Consider the following 22,338-nt stretch of genomic DNA (forward strand, 5'->3'; position numbering starts at 1 on the left):
TCCCTCCAGTCATAAGGATCAAAATGTCTCCAGACATTGCCTAATGTCCTCTGAGGGCAAAATCACCCAGTTAAGAACCACTGCCTAAACTTTGTTGTCCCCTGAACCAAGGCTAATAAGACCAGAATATATATTGTCCTGTATCTTTCTGTTTTCATCTTCTTTTTCATAGGGTAAACATGAGGCATTAAGTGTGAAGATTAAAATCCTTACCCAGTAGGGACTGGGGCATTACTGAAAGTCACAACAGAGCAAAGGGAGGCAGTGCCTATGAATGAAGTCTCCATCACAAATCCAAGAAGGCATTAACACTTGGGCTAAGGCCAACACATTCACTATTTAGAGCCAGGGGAGATTTTAGGTGCTGCAAACTCAGAATAAGAGTGAAATATCCGAAGAGTCAAAATGTGTGAATGTCTTTTAATTGGGTTGTTTAAACTATTTACATTTAATATGAATACTGTTATGGCTGAGTTTAAATCTAGCATCCTGTTACCTGTTTTCTATTTGTTCCTTGTATTTTATTTCCTTTTTCTTCTTTTCTAGTTTTGGATTGGGTACTTTTTATAACTCCATTTTATCCCTTTTTTTGACTTATTAGTTATAACTCTTTGTGGTATTAACTTAGGGATTGCTTTAGGCTTTACAGTATACAACTCTAACTTATCACAGTCTGCCTTCAAGTGATACTGTAACAGTTCACACATGTATAGTATGAGAATCCTTCAACAATGTACTTCCATTTCTCCCCTCTTGGCCTTAGTGCTGTTGTCACACATTTTACTTCTACACATGTTGTAAGTCTTATACACTGTTGATATTTTTGAACAGTCAATTATCTTCTGAAGAGGTTTTTTAAATAGGGCAAAAATCTTTTATATCTACCCAAATAGTTATGATTTCCAGTGCTCGTCTTTATTTGAGTAGATCCAGAATTCCATCTGGTACCATTTTCCTTCTGCCTAAAGCATTTCCTTTAATGTTTCTTATAAAACAGGTCTCCTGGTGATGAAGACTTTGGTACATCTGAAATATTCTTTATTTTGCCTTCATTTTTTTTTTTGAATTTTATTTTATTTATTTTTTACACAGCAGGTTCTTACTAGTTATCTAATTTATGCCTTCATTTTTGAAAAGTATTTCCTCTTGGTATAGAATCCCACATTAACAGTTTTCTTTTCTTTTATTAAAGATGTTGCTCCATTTTCTTCTAGCTTACACTGTTTCCAGTGAGAAATCTGTGGTATTTCTTATCTTTGTTCCTCAATATGTAATGTGTCTTTTTATCTCTAGCTGTTTTTAAGATTTTTTTCTTTACTACTGGCTTTAAGCAATTTGATTATGGTGTGGCTTGGTATAATTTTCTTCATGTTTCTTACGTTTAGGGTTCATTGATCTTCTTGGATCTGCAGGTTTATAGTTTTCATCAAATTTGGAAATTTGAGGAACATTATTTCCTCAAATATTTTATCTGCCTTGCCTCCCTGCAGGACTCCAGTTACACATCCCTGAATTAGGCCACTTGAAGTTGTCCCACAATTCACTGATGCTTTGTTTATTTTTTTAGAGTCTTTTTTTATTTCACTTTAGTTAGTTTCTAGTTTTGTGTCTTCAAGTTCACTAATCTTTCCTTCTGCAATGTGTAAATCTGCCATCAATTTCATTCAGTATTATTTTCATCCTGAAAATTTTATTTTTTTCCTCTAGAAGTTCAGTTTGGGTCTTTAAAAAATCTCTTTCACCTCTTTATTTAGTATGTTCAATCTTTACTCTCACTTTTTGAACATGGAATACAGTTATAACTGTTTTAATGTCCTTGTTTACTAATTCTATCACCTGTGTCATTTCTGGGTAGGCTTCCATTGATTGAAATTTTTCTTTCATTATGGGCCCTATTTCCCTGCTTGTTTGCATGCCAAGTAATTTCTTATTGGATGCCCAGCATTGTGAAGATTACCTTTTTGGGTGCAGAATATTTTTGTATTCCTATAAATATTCTTGAACTTTTTTTCTGGGACACTGTAAAGTTATTTGGAAACAGTTTCAGTCTTATTGGTCTTACATTTAAGCTTTGATACGTGGGACTAGAGAATCCTGTAGGCTATGGCTAACTTTTCCCCACTACTCAGGCAAAGCCTTCTTAAGACTCTACCTCATGCCTTAAGAAGTATGAGGCTTTCCACCCTGCCTGATAGGAACAGGAACTATTCCCAGCTCTGTGTGCATTCCAGGGATTCTCTTCTGTCTGGAGCTCTATTTCTATGTATTTATTTCCTCTTCAGTACTCTTCTCTATAAATCCTAGCTGTCTAGACCTCCCTGAACTTTGAACTTTGTCTCCTCAACTCAGAGAGATCCACCAGACTCCAGTTGGGTATCCCCTCCTGGTGTTGTAGCCTGGAAATTCTCTCTAGACAGTACAGTGGGGCAAACACAGGGTTCACTTGTTTGTTTCTCCTCCTTCTAGAACCACTGTCTTGCATTATCTGTTGTGTAATACCTGAAAACTGTTGTTTAATATAATTTGTCCATTTTTTCTAGCTGTTCAGGGTAGGAAAATAAATCCAGTCCCTGTTATTTGATCATGGCTGGAAGTGGAAGTTCCTAAATCCTTTGACACAATCTCATTGGCCTTTGATAACTTCCTTGCTTTCTGGCCCAACAAGATACCCAGCTCATCTTGTACATTTCTACTTTAGGTCCAGAATCAGCCACTTCTCCTTTTTAGTGAGCAGTGGTATTTAGAGGACACGTTCTGAGTACCACGAGTGTTCATTGCTTCTAAGTTTTTTTTAGTGGACAGAGCTAAGAAATATATAATTTTTAAAGTCAGAAATATTGGGGATTCACATTGGTATTTTCAATTCTGTCTCAAAGTTACTTTTAAAGATTCTTATTTCTTTGAATTTACACTCATATATCTTCTATCTTATGCTAAAAAATTTGGTTCCTAACAATGTTAACATAATTACTTATTTGTTTTTACATAAGTATGCACACAATTTCAATATAATACTACCAATATTATTACTAAGAATCAAGACCACTTAATGAATTTTAAGAGTTCCTTGCAGTTCATTTCATCCTTAGAATATCCCACCAAGAATGTACAGTCAAAACACTATGCTCTAGTCAGTTGAATTAATTCTTCTTCTTGTATGGATTATGACAGTAATATAATATATAGGTAGGTTCATTACCTTTTATCTTGAAGAATATTTTTACTGGGTATGGAATTCTAGGTTGATGATTATTTTATGTCAGGACCTTAACACTATTATTCTACTACTTTCTGTTGGTATGAGGAAGTCAGCTGTCAGTTTCTCTTTTGAAGAAAATCTGTCTGTCTTCCCTGGGTGATTTTAAGGTTTTCTTTTTGTCTTTGATCTTCTAGAAGGTGTGGATATATAGACAGATATATATTTTTTATAAATTTATTTATTTATTTATTTATTTTTGGCTGCGTTGGGTCTTCGTTGCTGCACACGGGCTTTCTTTAGTTGCAGCGAGCGGGAGCTACTCTTCGCTGCAGTGCATGGGCTTCTCGTTGTGGTGGCTTTTCTTGTTGCAGAGCACAGGCTCTAGGCACATGGGCTTCAGTAGTTGTGGCATGCGGGGTCAGTAGTTGGGGCACACGGGCTTAGTTGCTCGGCGGCATGTGGGATCTTCCCGGACCAGGGCTCGAACCCATATCCCCTGTATTGGCAGGCGGATTCTTAACCACTGTGTCACCAGGGAAGTCCCAAGGAGTGGATATCTTTTTATTTAACCTGCTTGATTGTTCAGCTTGAAATCTGTTTTAGTTGCTTCAGCCATTAACTCTTCAAATATAGTTTCTGCCCCATTTTTCTCTCTCTTCTCCTCTGGAACATGAATTAAATGTACATTAGAATGTCTCACTGTTTCCTCTCACTGTTTACCTCTTCTGTATTCTCCATCCTTTGTCTCACTTTGCTTTGTTTTGCTCAGTTTTTGCTATCCTTATATTTTAGTTCGTAAATTCAGTTATGCTGTGTCTAATTTGCTGTTAAACCTGCCTACTGAATTTCAATATTGGTTATTGTATATTTTGGTTCTACAATTTGTTTGGTTCTTTTTAAAATTATGTCACATTCAATAGTTTCAGTTCCCTGGCAAAATTTTTAAGCTTGCCTTCATTTTCATAAACATAGTAAGCATATTTTTTTATTTTTAAAATCAGTATCTGATATTAGCAATTATCTGGAGTCCCAGTGCATGTTGCTGTTGCTTTTGTTTTTGTTAGCTCTTGTTCACGCCTCCTTGTCTTCTCTTGTACCTGATTGTGTGTGTGTATATGTTAATGTGTGCATGCACATGGGAGCTGGATGTTATATTTAAGTAGCTGTTAAATAATTTGAAGCATAGATGCTAGATCTTCCTCTAGCAAGAATTTCTGTTTGCTTCTACAAGGCATCTGGGAGAATTAGAAATTTAGAATCACCTTAAACCAATTTCAAAGTTTAAGATTTTCTGGCCTGCCTAAACCACCCCCCAAAATAAATGCACATCACTGAAGGATGGTTTATTTCAGGTTCACCTTACTCCTTAAAGTATAGCCTTTTACTTATCCCTGTCCAAAACAAGAGGTGTCTTTAACAGCACTCCCAAGCTCAGCAGGCCCTGAACTCTTTGGCCTTCTTCTCCTGCATTGATTCAGAAGTTGTCTTAGTCTCTCAGCTACTTGCTCTAATTGGCAAATGACCCTAGGGCAAAAGAGCCCTCAGTACTGGGCTCAGCTTTTTGTAATTCCTTTCTTTCCTAAATCATGGCCCAGAAATTCCTCCCTATTCACTAGCTGTTAGATACTTTTATGATGTCTTGGTATTTCATCCAGCCTTTGTCTTCATTAGGAGGGTTGGTCTAAATTACCTAGTTTGCCATTTTCAGAAACTGAAATCCCACCAGTTTTCATAGTTAGCTCTCTCTCTTTACTAAAACATCACCTCCCTGGAGTCTACACTGACCATAATATTTAAAATGACATTCCCATCATTATCTCTTTACCCACATTATTTTATCTTCACTGCACGTATCATTACCTAACATCCATTTATTTATTAAATTTTCCCATGAAAATGTAAACTCCAAGAGGATAGAAAATTTGTCTTATTCCCTCTTGAGAATGGGATGAGGACGAAGAGAAACTTTCATATTTTATTTATACTCTTCTGTATGATCTAGATATTAAGAAAAAGCATGTTTTAAAATATGAAACGTCCACACACAGCGTTTATCACTATCCTGGCTCCTTCTTCCTCCTTAAAGACGTCCTCAGCTGACATTTAACATACCAGACCTTGGCCCTCTTCTGTTCTTGTTCTTTATACTCTATTACAACTTCCTTTACTCCTACAGCTTCAATCATATAATCATAATAATACTGAACATTTATCAAACACTTATATTATGTGTCAGGCAATATGCTGGGAGCTTCACATGGATTATTATATAGTTAACCCTAAAACAAACAAATCCCAAAAGAACAACAACAAGAGAAACCTTTGCAAGGGAAAATAAGTCTATGAGGTAGGTATTATTATCCCCATACTAAAGCTGAGGAAATAAAGGCTTAGGCTGGTTGAGTAAGTTGTGCAAAGTCACACAACTAATTAGTGGTGAATCTAGCATTTTTACTCCTGTGTCATGCTCTAGCCCTAGCACTATACTATACTATAGTCACCTATGGAGAAAACGCTGAGGCTGTAAAATCTATTTCTCTAAATCTGACCACTTCCAAATTCCAGACCAAAATTTCTACATGGCTGCTTGCCATTTCTAAAGGATGCCCTGCAGGCACCATAAATGCAACTTATGTAAAGCCAGACTAATCTTCTTCACTCCTCAGATCTTGTTGCCAGTATCATTATTCTGTTGGCCATCTATGGAAATCTTTTTTAACAGCTTTACTGAGATTTAATTTACATATCATACAAATCACCCATTTAAAGTGTACAATTAAATTGGTTTTAGTATATTCAAAAAGTTGTGCAACCATCACCACTATCAGTTTTAGGACATTTTTATGACTCCCAGGTGAATCATTCCCCATCTATTTTCTGTCTCTATAAATTTGCCTATTCTGGATATAGAGTTCTTGACATCAACTCTAGCCATTCTCTGCCCCTAATCTCTCCCTAGCCAAACAACGAACTGGTTACCTCATCATGTTGATTCCTTCCGGTGATAAGTCTCTCCTTTCCATGCTCATCACACTTTTAATTCATGCACTTAATAGCTCTTGCCCAGCTCACTTACTTATTTAATTAGTGATTACTGACGTCTCTCTCCCACCCATCCTGTACAAGGCTGCTAGAGATTCCTAAAACATTTAATGGTTTCCCATTATATAGAGAATAAAGTTCACACTCCTTAGTGTGGCACTCAAGATCCACCATATTCAACCCCAAACTACTTTTCCAGCCTCCTCTCTCCCTCTTGCACCATTCATTCCATGCTTCAGTCATACTGGATTATATGAAAACAGTGTGGCACTTGTCATATTTTATAGTTTAAAGTTTCTTGGAAAAATTCTCAAGCTTAGCTTTCATATTGGATTTTTGTTTTTATACAAATCGTACCAGCTTCTAGATACAGAGTTTATATGCTAGAGGCTTTTCTAGAATTGAAATATAAAAATCCATTTTCAAAGACAATGAATTTGAACATTTTGGTGGACTCTGTCATTAAAAGGATATGGAAGCTGAAGAAATCCTATTCAGCTGGTTGGAAAAGACCTTTGGGCAAGGACAGAGAGCAGCAGCTGGAGTCAGTATCAGCTCCCCCAACAAGCCCATTTTAGCCACGTCATCAGGGATGAAGAGCATGACTGGATGTCCTAGCACGGGATGGATTCTGCTGCAGAGTAATTCAGTTGCACCAAATTTTGGTGTACTGTCAAAAAACAGGTAAGACAAATTTAGCTTTTTTCCCTCTTAAGAAGTTATTTTAAAGGGAATTCAAAATTCTTTTTATAACTTCTAGCATATGCATAACCATATCATCCACCACATAAATTTTGTTGGTATAAGTAACTTGTGTCCCACTCAGTGAATCACAGGGAATGGAAAAAGTAGACAAATTGGCATTTCAGGAATTATAGCATGGCTCCTGCTTTTGCTGCCACTAACGGCAGTTTTATATTCTCAAAAGTATATTCCCTCCACTAAAATTACTCTATGGTTCTGAGCAGAAGTTTCCAAGATCATTCAAAGATCAGCATGGTGGGGGTGGGGGTCAGGGGTCCCTGAATCACAAATGGCCTAAAACTGGCCTCATGATACTTAGGTTTCTGCTTTTACACATGCTACACCTTCCCCTGAAGAAGTCTGAGGTTACTATTTGGTAGGAGTAATGAGAAAAAATTGGAACATCTTTCTCTTCTAGAAAGAATCTAGTGAAATTTGGTATTTGCTTACTTTCCAACAGCTCTTTTCTAAACAGAAAAGAAATGTTAATGAACCTTTCCCCCTTTCTCTAAACTAATCAGGTCACCCAGGGAAATATGTCCACAAACATTGGCTTAGAGGCTTAAACTCTTTCAGTCAATCTATGATAGCAAGGCCGTCTGCCTGTAGGGATTGTATGATGCTAGAAGATTACTAAATAAAGATGTGGGGTGGGGGTTTTGTGTCCTGCAGATATTAAAGAATAAAACATAGTCTAATCTGAGAGGTAATTTTGGTCAAAAGTAAGAAAACAGACTGAAAAACCATAGACAGTCTCTTCAAGCCTTAAGATCCTATGACTACCAGTGTTGATCCAGGGCATATAAGTGGAGGCAGAAACTATTGAATAAAGAATAGATTCGCTGGACTTAAACATAAGTTAGGCATTTTCTTGCTATAATTCATGTTCACTTTGGGTTCTGTGGTAACTGGATAGTACAGGAAGGCAAAGCACAGGGTTCTACTCCATTTATTTTCCACCTCCTCCATGGATTTTTTTGCAGTCTGAAAAAGGTAGAGGTGGGAAGAAAGATGATTTCTAAACCTATGCAAAATGCTAATACACAAGCAATAATATACAAAGAATTCCTTTGCAGTCATAGTATCTCTCTAGCCAAGAGTTCAAGTAATCTCTAAAGTCATTCCTCTCTTCTCATGTCTAAATGGGATTGGAGTTAGCAGGGTTTGTTTTGTTTCATTTACAGAAGAAATTAAGGCATGGAGAGGAGAAGGAACATGCATGTCCTCAGGTCAATTAGAATATATTCAAGGAGCCAGGAACAATCATCGTTTTCAATACAGATAGCTTAAAATTTTTACTTTCAATTTTCTTACAGAGAATCTGACACTTGGCACTAAGAATTGACAACTGAGACCATTTTCAATTTCTGCCCACATTCATACTCATAGTAAGAGAGTAAAACATGGAGAGGGACAACAATTCTTTCCCCTTCACCTCACATAATGCTGATGGTTTACGACAAGCGCAATTCCATTTGACAGGTTCAAAGTAGGTTCATTCTCTGCCCTGCAAAGCAAAGAAAAGATAAGCCATATCTCAAAGATTCTAAAACCAATCTCTGCCTCTTACAAATTTTGGCCCATGAGTACCAACCCCAGAAATTACTGAAATTTAGTAACCAATTAACCAAGGGGAAAATGTCTATTTTTAAGTTTTCTCATTCTAGTGAAAGGGAAAGTCATGAAAGGTTCAATCTACTTACTCATTAAAAACTAATCTAGAGGGCTTCCCTGGTGGCACAGTGGTTGGGAGTCCTCCTGCCAATGCAGGGGACACGGGTTCAAGCCTTGGTCCAGGAAAATCCCACATGCCACGGAGCAACTAGGCCTGTGCGCCACAACTACTGAGCCTGAGCTCCAGAGTCCGCAAGCCACAACTACTGAGCTCGTGTGCCACAACTACTGAAGCCCAGGCGCCTAGAGCCCGTGCTCCTCAACTAGAGAAGCCACCGCAATGAGAAGCCTGCACACCACCACGAAGAGTAGGCCCCACTCGCCACAGCTAGAGAAAGCCTGCGCGCAGCAACAAAGACCCAACACAGCCAAAAGTAATATAAATAAATTTATTAAAAAAAGAACTAATCTACAATAAGAAAATGTGGGGGGCGGGGTCTCAGAAAATTAGTTTCAAAGTGACTTCGAGTCAAGAAATCAAACTATGAACCCACTGGAAATAATAGGACAATAATGACTGAGAAAAATTGTAGAGCCACTGCATAAACTTAAGCCATGGATTAAGGACTTACCCAAAGATCTCCATGGAGAGGATTCCATTCACCTTTACACTAAAATTAAATCTAATCTGCAAAATAAATGGGGTGTGATATTTAACATGAACCAGAATAGGGATTAAAATTTTCCATACTCAATTCCTAAAGGAGAAGATATTCTTTATATCACTTTTTTTTTCCATTGCACTTTCCCTAAACATACTTAACACTTGTCTGTGTTCAAATTCTGCATCTTAAATACATTGAGTTCTACATTACAATTCCAAGTAGTCACAAATTATGAGGAAATACTACCCTTTTGTCCTCTGCTGTTCTCCTAATGTATCTCTTCTCCCCTTCTTAAATGAATTATCAATTTTTCTCTCTATTGTTTCCATTGTTTTCATATATGGAATATTCCATGCTTTTTTCTTTGTTTTTTCTTCCCCTATCCCCATCTCTTATGTCCTCCTTCCAATTTACTTCACTGTTCTAATTATTTTATACCTTCAACCTCTATTTTTTTTCTATATAATATAATGGGTAATAAGGAACTCTAGAGCCAGACTGCCTCATTTCAAATCCTGGTCCTGCAAGTGATTTAACCTCTGTACCATATTTCCTTGGCTATAAAATGGGAATGATGATAAAACCTACTTCACAAGGGGTGTTGGCAGGGTTGAATGAGTGAGTACGTGGAGAGCACTTGGAAGAATGACTGGCAAACAATTAAGTACTGAATCCTGCTTAAGACAGAAAAAGTAGGAAACATGCCAGAAAAAAAGGGGAAGTTATATAGCATACTTGTGTGCAACTTTATGAACATATCAAACTACAGGTAATAATAAAAATTTTAGCTTTCCAGAGTTCAAAGTATTTTACCAATTTCCTTAGTTGCTCTTATAGTCACTTTAGAAAAAAAGGAGATAATCAGCAAAGTTTATCATCTAGGTTTAAAAGAAAAATGAAACGCAGAAGAGGGAAACGAGGTATCCAACGTGATACAATAAAACAGTAAGGCAGTGAAAATAAGAACCCAAAAGAAAGTTCTCTCTATATCCAAGGGCTCTCAACTATGTCACATGACCAACATCAAGCCTGCCTTAGGGATACAGGAACCAAATCAATTCAATATTAAAACTTTTAATCACTGTAATTAAAAGAAAGAGGACCAATCAGATCCTTCCATGCCCTACAGAGTAGAAGTCTTTTAAAAACATATGACTTAAACAAGAGAATCGTTATTGTGCAGAAGAACAGCTTACCTTGGGGAGCACAGTGATGACTTTGCGTAAAAAATTCTTTATAACCAGGCTATCTGTCATCAAAGTTCTGGGCTTTTCATGAACCTGTAACAACATAACAAAAACATCCACTGCACATACACAAACCCAAGAGCACAAGTGAATTAAATTATGGTATTTCTTCTTATAAAAGTAACTACACCTCAGAAAGCTTTTCAGACATCCAAGGGGAAACATCTTTGGGTCTGAAAACTGAACACCAAAGGTAATCTAATAGCCATCACTTCTTGGGCTAAGGTACCTAATTTCATGGAACTTCAGGAGACGTGAACAAATACCAGAGTAAAACCCACAATCTCAAAACCACCTTTTGGAACAAATTTAAAAGTAATTTACATTGGAGCTGAGAAGAATAACTCTATCTTTACTATTCTAATGTGGGTCAATCTGTATTAAGAATCTGAGTGGAGTCAAAGGAGCAGGCACTAAAAAGAACCTATTTTTAAACCTTAATCCATTCATCCAAACATTTGTATTTAAGGAAAAGCTGCAAAGCAGAAAGCTCAGAAGTCAGAAGACCTGTGTTCTAATACTGGCTCTATAAAAATTACTGCAGTAATCATGAAAAAAAATCACTTAACTTCTCTGGACCTTATTTCCTCATCTGCAAAACAGGCATAAAACTTAGCCTTTCAACCTCACAAAACTGTTTTAAAGACCAAAGAATAATCTGAAAATATATGTTAGACATGGTAACAATAATAGATACCACTTGATGAATGCCTACTATGTGGCAAGCAATGTGCAGGTGCTATATCTACAACAATCCTCAAGTCAGGTATTACAATCCCCTCTTTATAGATTAAAAAAAATGAGGCTCAGAATTCCCTTGAGGTCCAGGGGTTAGGACTCCGAGGTTTCACTGCCAAGGGCGCATGTTCAATCCCTGGCCGGGGAAATAAGATCCCTTCAGGCCCTGCAAGCCCTGCAGCGTGGCAAAAAAAAAAACAACCAAAAAATGAGGTTCAGAGAAGTTATGCAACTTGCCTAAGATGTTCAGTAATAGAGCCAGAATTTGACCCTAAGTCTATCTAACAACAATTGTCCATGCTTTTTCCAATATACCCTGATATCTCCATACAAATATAATAAGATTTATCACTTAATGAGGGCTTTCTCTATTCCAGGAATGGTACTAAATATTTTACTTATATTACCTCATTTACCCCTCACAGAAACCATATTAGGTACATATAACCTACATTTTATGGATTAAAAAAAATGAATTTCAAAGAGGTTAAACAACTTTGCTAAGGTGTGCCTGATCTGGCTCCAAAGCTTTAGTATTAACCACTTTCCTATACTATATTTAATATAGTGTCCCTAAAACCGAAGTTAAAATGCGTCTCCGAAAAAATGGAGAAGTCAATGAAGAAGAAATAGAGTCAGAAATCAGTAAGTTCTTTTCTTTTTTTAATAAATTTATTTATTTATATAATTTTTTATTTTTGGCTGCGTTGGGTCTTCACTGCTGCGCGCGGGCTTTCTCTAGTTGCAGCGAGCGGGGTCTCCTCTTCATTGCGGTGCGCGGGCTTCTTATTGCGGTGGCTTCTCTTGTTGAGGAGTACGGGCTCTAGGTGTGCAGGCTCAGTAGTTGTGCCGCACGGGGTTAGTTGCTCTGCAGCATGTGGGATCTTCCCAGATGAGGGCTCAAACCTGTTTCCCCTGCACTGGCAGGCGGATTCTTAACCACTGCACCAGCAGGGAAGTCCAAACAGTAAGTTCTTATTAGTGGCTCAGAAAATACAGAGCCATGTACTAAGTGTATATTAAAAGAGAAGAAAGGTCCCAGACCCCAAAAATCTCATAACACAATAAAGAAGAAACATGTAAATATCTAATGAAGAATAAACTATTATAATACTCTTTATGGGCTTCCCTGGTGGCGCAGTGGTTGAGAGTCCGCCTACCGATGCAGGGGACACGGGTTCGTGCCCCGGTCTGGGAGGATCCCACATGCCGCGGAGCACCTGGGCCCGTGAGCCATGGCCGCTGAGCCTGCGCGTCCGAAGCCTGTGCTCCGCAACGGGAGAGGTCACAACAGTGAGAGGCCCACGTACCGCAATATAAATAAATAAAAATTTAAAAAATAAAAAGAAATATAATACTCTTTATAAGTACACTGAAAAAGAGATCAAGAACTGTGCAATGGCAGCCCCAGCTGACATCTGCCTGCAACTTTAGGGGAGACCCTGAACCAAAATTTAGCACCCCAATTCCTGACCCACAGAAATTGTGAGACATAATAAATGATTATTGTCGTTTAAAAAAAAAAAAAGGAACTGTGCAATGGGTGGGGATAATTAGAAAAACTATTATAAAAATATTTGAAAGTATTAGAAAAATGGATGGGGATTATTAAAAAATTCTGGAAACAAATCTAGGATTATTCACACATGTAAACAGCAGTAATTAAACAGTAATTGCAGCATACATACCATAGTCACATCCTTCTTTTAAATTTTTTTATTATAAAGTGTTCAAATAGTAGAAAAGCAATGGTCTCTTGAAAGCATTTCCTATACTTAACACTTCCAAAACAACTTCTTGGAACAGTTTCAAACTTTTGTAACTTAGTGATTATAGGGCATATCACAGAAAGGGCTTAATTATATCTAGCAGTAAGGCAACCAAGTAAGTGAAAGTTCCTTGAGCAGCTACCAGAGAGGGTCTACAATTAGTAAGGATGGGAACTACCATTTACTGAACACCTGCTACATACCAAGCAGTTTATATACAAGTAGGAAATACCCCCACTTTATGGATGAGGATAATGACTAAATAAGTGAATTAATTTGTCCAAGGTCACACATAGCTAATTAAGTGGCAGAACTGGGATTCAAACCTAGATCTGACTCCAGAGCCCACATTTCACTATGAAATGCTGCCTCTCCAAGAATGTTCATTTTCTGTACACATAGCTATCTGAATCAGATACTACGTAATCTATCATTATTTTTTATGGAGTCTGATGGGCAATGCTTAAACATGACTACTGAATATGTATGTGTATTTATTCACTGATAAAACACTTAATGTAGCTTATCATGTACTTAGGCTTATAGAGATAAATAAAACAATCCCTGAATTTGAAGAGTTTACACTTAAGTAGAAGAGAAAGACAAAATAAATAATTTATATGACAATGTGAAGAAGCTTTATGATTTAAATATATAAGAGATGCTAAAGAAATACACAAGAACAATTGGCACCTAATCCAGACTGAGAAGATAAAGTGACATAATGTCAGGTCAGTGGAGGATACTTAACACAAAGCAAATAGCTCCTTTTAAGATCTACTCATAAATTATTGAGAGAGAGAGAGAGAGAGAGAGAGAAAGAAAGAAAGAAAGGAAGGAAGAAAGAAAGGAAGGAAGAAAGAAAGAAAGACACTACACAGTCTTTTACAGCCTTTTACAGTTGGGTGTTAGAAACCCAGTACCCCAGGCCTGACATACCTTCAGAAGCAGTGAATTTACTTACATGTTGTTAGGAAAAAACATATGCTGCCAGCCCTGGGCAGCGGAAACTACTATTGAATCACATGTTTCAGCCTTTAAATACAAGTCTAATCATATGATACAATATGGGAGCTGTTTTATATTTTCAAACATGAACTTATGTGGTTATGGGCTCTATATGACTTTCTAAAAGAAAGTCAGTGTCTCTGTCTCTCTCTCTCTTTGCTTAAATAGGTAAGTAGATAGATGATAGATAATAGAGAAATAGAGAAATACAAAGATAGATAGATAGGTTTGTACGTATATATGTATATCTCTACCCATTTTATCTTTTGTATCATGGCAAAAATAAATACAAAAATGTATAAATGCATCAAGAAGATCTTGCAAAATCAAATTGTTTTTGGAAAGACATGTTATCTAGCCTAATGGACTCCAAGATGCAGGACTGACTGAGCATAAACACAAAACCAGCATCTCTCTTAAATGAAGTTTTCCTCAGTCTTCCCTGGAATTAGCTCTCCTCACATGCCCAAAGCAGTGGATCATTTATTACCGCTTTTTCATGGAGGTCTCCATTCACTAGGCTTTGCTATAAACCTTGCCACTTGACCCTTCTTCCCAGTTGAGATATACATGTATGATGAAATCTTTCACAACCTCCCCTTTTTCTCTTCTCATTCTCTTCATTCAAAAATCTTTTAAATAGGGACTTCCCTGGTGGCGCAGTGGTTAAGAATCCGCCTGCCAATGCAGGGGACACAGGTCGAGCCCTGGTCCGGGAAGATTCCACATGCCGCAGAGAAACTAAGCCCGTGCGCCACAACTACTGAGCCTGCGCTCTAGAGCCTGTGAGCCACAACTACTGAGCCCGAAAACCACAACTACTGAAGCCCATGCGCCTAGAGCCCATGCTCTGCAACAAGAGAAGCCAATGCAATGAGAAGCCTGTGCACCGCAACAAAGAGTAGCCCCCGCTCCGGCAACTAGAGAAAGCCCACACGCAGTAACAAAGACCCAACGCAGCCAAAAATAAAGTATAAATAAATAAATAAATAAATTTTAAAAATATTTTAAATAGCTGCACAGTATCAGAGACAATGAGATGTAATAGAGCAAATACTTTCAGGAAATCCTTGTTCCTCTTAGGTTATACTGCTCTTACCTCACCCCACCTATCACCAACTGATTACTGGGCACTAAGCTCACAGTTCTCCTCTGTACTCTAAAAGCTCACAGTTCTCCTCTGTACTGCCATCATCCTCTGCCATCATCCTCTGTCCTGCCATCATCTTGGCTGACTTCCACATACAAACAGATGACCAGTCTAAGCAACAATTTGGTCTCATAATTCTCTGACCTCCTCAACTCCAACGACCTTGACCTCCACTCATTTCCAGCCACCTACTTCCACGGCCATAGATTGGAACTGTATTGTTCTGGAAGGCTTAAACTAAAATGTCCCACTCTTACGTGAAAAAATATGCGCCAAGATGTTAATAGTGGCTACCTTGATTAAGTCAATTATCTGTACTCTAAATGCACACTTTGATTTTCCTGAGGGAAACACTGCTCTTGCAATAAGGAAAAACAAAACAAAAAAAGAAAGAAACTTTATCACTCTGATGATAAATTTTTGTTCTTTCAAGTCTCTGAACTTCTTATACCCAGAAAATCTGTTTTTCAGTCTCATCAAAGACCTCTAGACCTTGACAACTTCCCATTGGGTTAGGTACCCTTCCTCTAAGCTACCTCAGCATCAGTGCATACCTGTATCATGATATATATTACACTGCATTGTAATTATTTGTTTACTTATCTATCTTTTCCTTTAGATTCCAAGTTCCTTGGGATCAAGTAACATGTCTTGGGACTCTGTCTAGCACAGTGAAGCTGTCGTGAACAAACACAGGTTTCTGAGTAAAGAAATGAATATTGAAACAGCACTGATCAATATGAGTAAGACTTTGATTCAGATTCTATTTCTGTCCTTAACTTTGGTATGACCTTGGGAAAGTCAGTCAAATTCTCTGAATTTCAGTTTTCTTGTATCTGTAAAATGGGGTGATGATAATCCTTGTCCTATCCATTTCATAGAGTTGTCAGGAGGCTTAAATAATATATATGTTAGGTATAAGAATTACCATTGTTTGTTCAGACTGGCTAAAACATATGATTTCCTTTTCTAGAACTGCTTTCCTTGGCTCACTGAAATCAGCTTTTTTATTGCTACTTGACATTAATAGTTTCAGAGCTGACTAACCATTAATTGCTCCAGACTGTTTACCCTTCGTTCCCCTAAACAAGATATGGCACAGCCACGGATATCTTTTGTCCCGATACCATAGTCATTTCCTTTTAGAAGAAGGATATAATTGTTCCAACATGGAGAAAGGCCTCCCAAGTGCTTTTTGGGAGAACATTTAAAGTACTCTAATTCTTTGTCTCTACCAGTTCAAAGGAAGCAAGATAGGGGATCCGAGAATTGTTAAAGGGAATGGAGAACTCAACTGTCACTCTCATAAATCTGGGCTACAAAAAAATCAATAAAGATCTTTAAACCAACCTAATAAAAATGTATCTAAATAGGATCTGCACTGGGAATCCATTTTTATTTTCTTTTTCAGGAGATCCAAATTCAAATAATGGTTTACTTCAGTGGTTCTCAAATTTACCTGCACATTAGGAATCATCTGGGATTTTAAAAATATTCCAAAGCCCAGGCCACACATCTTACGGACTGGATTGTGTCCCCCAAAATTCATCTGTTGCAGCCCTAGCCTCCATATGACTATATTTGGAGACAGGGCCTTAAGAATGTCATTGAGGTTAAATGAGGTCATAAGGGGGCGCCCTAATCTGATAGGACTGGTGTCCTTGTAAGAAGAGGAAAAGACACCAGAAGGCTCTCTCTCCACATACATACAGAGGAAAGGTCATGTGAACAGTGACAAGATATCTTGATCTTGGACTTCTAGCTTCCAAAAGTATGAGAAAATAAGTTTCTGTTGTTTACGCCACCCAACCTGTGGTATTTTTTTTTAATGGCAGCCTAAGCAGACTAATCCAGCACCCTAGACCAATTAAATCACAACCTCTTGAAGTGGGACACAAACATCACTATTTTGAAAGCTCCCAGGTGATTTAAAATCGGCACACGGAAGTTTGGGGACCAATGCCTTATTTCATTTCAACTTTGAACTATAACGGACCTAGGTTTTTCTTTCCTGTTATTACATTTGTAGAAAAATAAGAATCAAAACATCATTAATTTATAGAACCACAGCAAAACTTGCCTCAAAAATCATCTGGAAGGGTGTTACCCCTGACACGTCCTGAGAATAGCTGGTTTCCTCTGAAGTCCAGCTCAGCTCTGCAGAGAGTCCAGGCAGTATAGACTGTATTTCTGTGTGAGAAGAGATGGTGGCAGAATAGAACAAGCAGTTTGCATAAGCACCAGAGTTTCTGGAGTTATTAAACTGATAAGCCAAGAAGTCTCTTCCCTGATGAAAAGATTATCTGCAAAATTTTAAATATGACTGGAGATGGCTATGCATCAGCAAATTGCTTAAACATTTAGAATTACTTTATGGGGATAAGACATTTAATCACATGTTTTCAATTTTACACAAATTGAAAATTTGCTAAATCAATTTATATTTTCACTTAATTTCCACAAGGACATATCCAATGCCACAAATCTTCAGAGTTGATAGCTCTAACTGATATTCTTATATTTTTAAATAAATCAATTCATTATTTAATAACACAAATCCAGTAAGTGAGCTAATTTAGAACTTAAAACAGAAAAATTCAAGAATGACCCTCTCAGGCATTTACCTAATGCCTAATGCCTTTTTTTACCCAAGAGAAGCAAACTCTTGCTAATTTAATTGTCAATTAACCACTTCGTATATTTACATATGTTGATTCAGAACTCTACACAAAGCATCAGTGAGTCCTGGATCATCATCAACAAATAGAACCTCAAAGTATGCACCATCCTTCTTTCTTTCTGTACCCTGGCACTAATATTATAAAGGGAAAAAAACCCAAATCTCCCATTTTATAAAATGCCATCCCTTATTTCCCCTCTATAGTAGTACTAGAATGGAGAACTAAATATGAATAAAAATATATATCTCAGTCTCTGAACGTTCTACCTTATAAATGAGGTTGACAATGTTGATATTATAAAAGAATTCAACTTAAAAATTTTAATAACAATAACATATATACTAAAATAATAGCACAACTTTCTTCTAAAACATTCATACCATATATCTAATAAGCTTTAACCATCTCAAAGAAGATCAAGTTCTAGCTATCAATCTTAATGGGTAATATTTTTCTTGCCATTAGTTTGTTTTTCAAATATAATTCAGTAACAAAGCTTGAGATAATATGGCAGCAAGGTTATGCTACACTGAAGTTTAATGAAGTTGGCACTAAACCAGGATGACTTACATCAATCTTCAGATTTACCACTGACTGACTTTCTGACCTAGGGTGACCCCCTTTTTTCTGTGATTCAATTACCTTTCTGTGAAATAAGAAAAAATTGTTCCTCAATCCTATAAAGTGGTAATACAGTGAAAAATAGGGAAAACATGTAGATACATGAGAAAAAGGTTTGTCAATAACTTGGAATTCTCTAGAAATCTTAATAATGATTTTTTAAAATGAGTAGTTATTTGGGGGAAATTAATTTCAATTAACTCACTCCATACACCAAAAAAAAAAAAAAAAAAATCCAGATGGATTGACTAGAGTTAAATGTGAAAAGGTAAAACAGTAGAACTAAATAAAAAGCCTTCTGTTTCAAGATAAGTCAAGCATATGTTGAAATTTCATCTTCCCATTCAAACACATAAAATGATAAAACAAGTATTTTTAAATTTTAATAAAACATAGTCATAGGGACTTCCCTGGTGGTCCAGTGGTTAAGACTCCACGCTTCCAATGGAGGAGGTGCGGGTTTGATCCCTGGTCGGGGAACTAGTATCCCACATGCCGCATGACACAGCCAAATAAATAAATAAATAAAAATTAAAACAAAACAAAACATAGTCATAGTGAGAAAAAAAGAAAAGAGAAATCTTTATAGACCAGAAATAGAGAGGTATTCTTCCCTAATCTTCGAAAGGAAAAAGAGAGAGAGAATCCACAATGGTAAGTAAGGACCAAAGATGCCCCATGTTTGAGGCATGGAATGGAAAAAAAAAATGGAGCTAATATTGCAACACCAACAGGTTTAAGAGCAAGAGCCACAGAGGCCACACATAGGAGGTATAAGCAAGGGACCAAAACATGAACAAAAGCCAAAGGGATGCCACCTGCCTACCTGAGGGTTGGTTAAAAGCCAAGTGATGCTAGTAGCAGCATGAGTGATGCAGGCTGAGGGCCTTAGAGCCATGTAATATAAGTACGGATGAGACTCAGAACTATATATTCTATTAAGATACAAGAGCCTTTTATCTTTCCACTCAAGCAAAGTTTAATCCAAGATACGTGCCCTGCAGATTAGGGCTCAGCAACCCAGAGAACCTCCTACTGGAAGGCTGTCAATGCAGGATGTGTTCAGGACAAAAGGGTCATGGACAATTAGCTCTTAACTAAAAATTACCAACCAGTGAAGACCAATACCATGAAAAATAGGACACATATCAACCAACAAAATGTATACCTGAGGAAACAGAGTTAATAAAACAATCTGAAAAGAACTTTAAAAATAAGTGTTCTGTATTTTACACCCTCAAATATAAAAAGAAGCCATGAAACAAGAATACACTGCCATCAATTAAACAGAAAGTAACAGCCAAAAACCCTATTAGAAATCTTAGAAATTGAAGATACAGTGTTTGAAATGAAAACCCTATGGATGGTAGATTAGACACTGTAAAAGAGCATATTTAAAAGAAAAAGTAGTACTTGAATGTCCATAGAAGCATGATTCATAGTAGGAAAAAGTGGAAACAACCCAAATGTACAACAAATGCTGAACAGATTAACAAAATATGGAATATTATTCAGCCAGAGAAAGAAATGAAGTACTGTTACATGCTACATACTAACATAAATGAATCTTGGAAACATTATGCTTAGTGAAAGAAGTCAGACACAAAAGGCCATGTAGTGTATTATTTTGTTTATATGAAATGCCTAGAACAGGCAAATCCATAAAGACAGAAAGTAGATTAGTGTTTGCCAAAGGACAGGGGGTAGGGGTAAGGGGAGTGACTGCTAATGGGTACAGGGTTTCTTTTGCAGGTGATAAAAATGTAATGTTATAAATAGTGATGATAGTTGTACAACTTTGTGAATATACTTAAAACCACTGAATTATATGCTTTAAAATGGTATATTTTATGACATGTGAATTATATATCAATTAAAAGAAGAAAAAGATAAAAGACATTAAGAACAGATTTCTAAAAGACAAAAACACTAAAAAAATTAAAATTAAAAAAATTCAGAAAAAAGAATGACTGAGCCACACAGCTAAACACATCACAATGAAACCCAGAATAACAAGGATAAAGAGAAAACCCTAAAAGCTACAAAAGAGAATCAAATTAGCCAAAAGAAACATGAGTTAGACTTCTCATCAACAATGCTAGATGCCAGAGGATAACTGGGTACTATCTTCAAAGATCTGAAGAAAATTCACTTTGACTCTGGACTTTTAAGAGAACCAAACTACCATTAAAGAATGAGAAACTTAATATGTTTATATTCCTTAAGCCCTTGCTGAAAGAACTACTAAATAAACCAGCATGATCTTTGAAAATGAGTTTACATTTGCACCTTTTTGCTGAGATGGAGTGGAGATAAGGGGGAAAGAATGATATAATATCAATATCAAACTACTTATTGACATAGCTCTTCAACTGTTAAAGAAAAAGTAGATAGAAAAATTTCAATCTTGTGGCAATGTGAACATACATCAAAACCATATATTGGGACTTCTCCTTTTTGCAGTGATGAAATAACTGGTACCAAATAAGCCCTCCCACCAAAAACTACTATAAAACTGGATAAAACATACTAGGCAATTGTTTTCAGGCATTGAGCAATAAATAGCACAAGCTGTGATCCTTGAGAGAAGGGAAACTCATGACATGACCCCTATGATTGCCCTGGATGTCTGCCTGGGGAAATTTTCCTGCCCATGGAGGACAGAGCTGGAGCCCAAGCAGAGCACAGTGGTTCCATTAAGCTGAGGAGACAGCGAATAGAGCTCAGGGTTGTGAAAGTACCTGGAATCTGCAAGGCAGGGCACTGGAGAGGAGGGAACTGTGCAGAACTGGGTACCAAAAGTCTGTATGGAAGCTCCCCATGAGCCTTTGGCCAAGGGCTGGGCTATGCATACAGCGGTGAGACTATATAAGATTTCCCAGAGAGCAGTTGCAATGGAGTTGAAAATGGAACAAGAAATTAGTGGTGAAGCAATGGTGGGAAATGTTGGCCTTCAGGCCCAGCCAGAATGGAGAGAACTTGATAAAACTGATGGTGTCCAGCTGAGATGGCAAAAAGGTAATATTTTAGTAGTAGAAAACACATTCAAGAAGAAGGTCTGATTCACCCTAAAAAAGCCTAAAACCAAGTCTCAACAAGATTCACAGAGAAGATACAGTTGGAGGTTATGTGGTATCAAGTTAGAGGCGTTTGAAAATGACTCGGCTTTCTATAGATCTACCCTTTAAACTGTATTTTAAAAGCCTACACAAGGTTAGGGTGATTAGCTTGCTAGAACTGCCTGCTAGAACAAAAATCAACACTCTTCAGAGGTAGAACAGAATATAAATCACATTATCCAGTAGAAAATAAATATTTAATAGACATGCAAAGAAAAAGGAAAATATAACTCATACAAAAAAGCAATCAATAAAAACCAAGCCTGTTACAGGTGTTACAGATGTTAAAATATTAACTGCAGAGGAATCTGGGTGGACAGTATATAAGAACTCTGTGTACTGTTTTTACAACTCTTCTATAAATCAAAAATTATTTTCAAGTTAAAAATGTAAATACTCTGCAAAAGGATGAAACTAGACCACTATCCTACACCATACACAAAAATTAACTCAAAATAGATTAAAAACTTGACTATAAGACCTGAAACCATAAAACTCCTAGAAGAAAACATAAGTGGTAACCTCCTTGACATGGGGTTTGGCGATGATATTTTTAACTTGACACTGAAAGCAAAGGCAACAAAAGTAAAAATAAATAAGTGGAACCTACATCAAACTAAAAAGCTTCTTCACAGCAAATGAAACCATCAACAAAATGAAAAGGAAGAAAAAATCTGCAAATCATATATCTGGTAAGGAGCTAATAACCAAAAAATATAAAGAAATCATACAACTCAATAG

The 22,338-nt window shown here is 36.9% G+C and overlaps 1 protein-coding gene across 21 annotated transcripts in view; it reads right to left on the reverse strand.

Annotated features, from left to right (window-relative positions):
* C8H11orf80 (chromosome 8 C11orf80 homolog) overlaps window positions 1-22,338 on the reverse strand; it is a 90,914-nt gene that overhangs the window by 31,985 nt on the left and 36,591 nt on the right. For 16 of the 21 annotated variants that reach the window (XR_007478982.1, XM_049714165.1, XM_049714164.1 and 13 more), the window contains 5 exons: window positions 17,257-17,366; window positions 10,461-10,544; window positions 9,232-9,287; window positions 8,421-8,492; window positions 6,721-6,911 (listed from right to left, as the gene is read on the reverse strand). Coding sequence is in view for 20 of the 21 variants with exons in the window: in XM_049714165.1 (XP_049570122.1) it covers window positions 6,721-6,911; window positions 8,421-8,492; window positions 9,232-9,287; window positions 10,461-10,544; window positions 17,257-17,366 (513 nt within the window). In the remaining variant the exon portion in view is untranslated. The remainder of the gene's footprint in view (window positions 1-6,720; window positions 6,912-8,420; window positions 8,493-9,231; window positions 9,288-10,460; window positions 10,545-17,256; window positions 17,367-22,338) is intronic. The other 5 variants (XM_049714177.1, XM_049714179.1, XM_049714180.1 and 2 more) reach the window with 2 other exon arrangements.

This window comes from Orcinus orca, chromosome 8, assembly GCF_937001465.1.
Source record: "Orcinus orca chromosome 8, mOrcOrc1.1, whole genome shotgun sequence".
NCBI lineage: Eukaryota > Metazoa > Chordata > Mammalia > Artiodactyla > Delphinidae > Orcinus > Orcinus orca.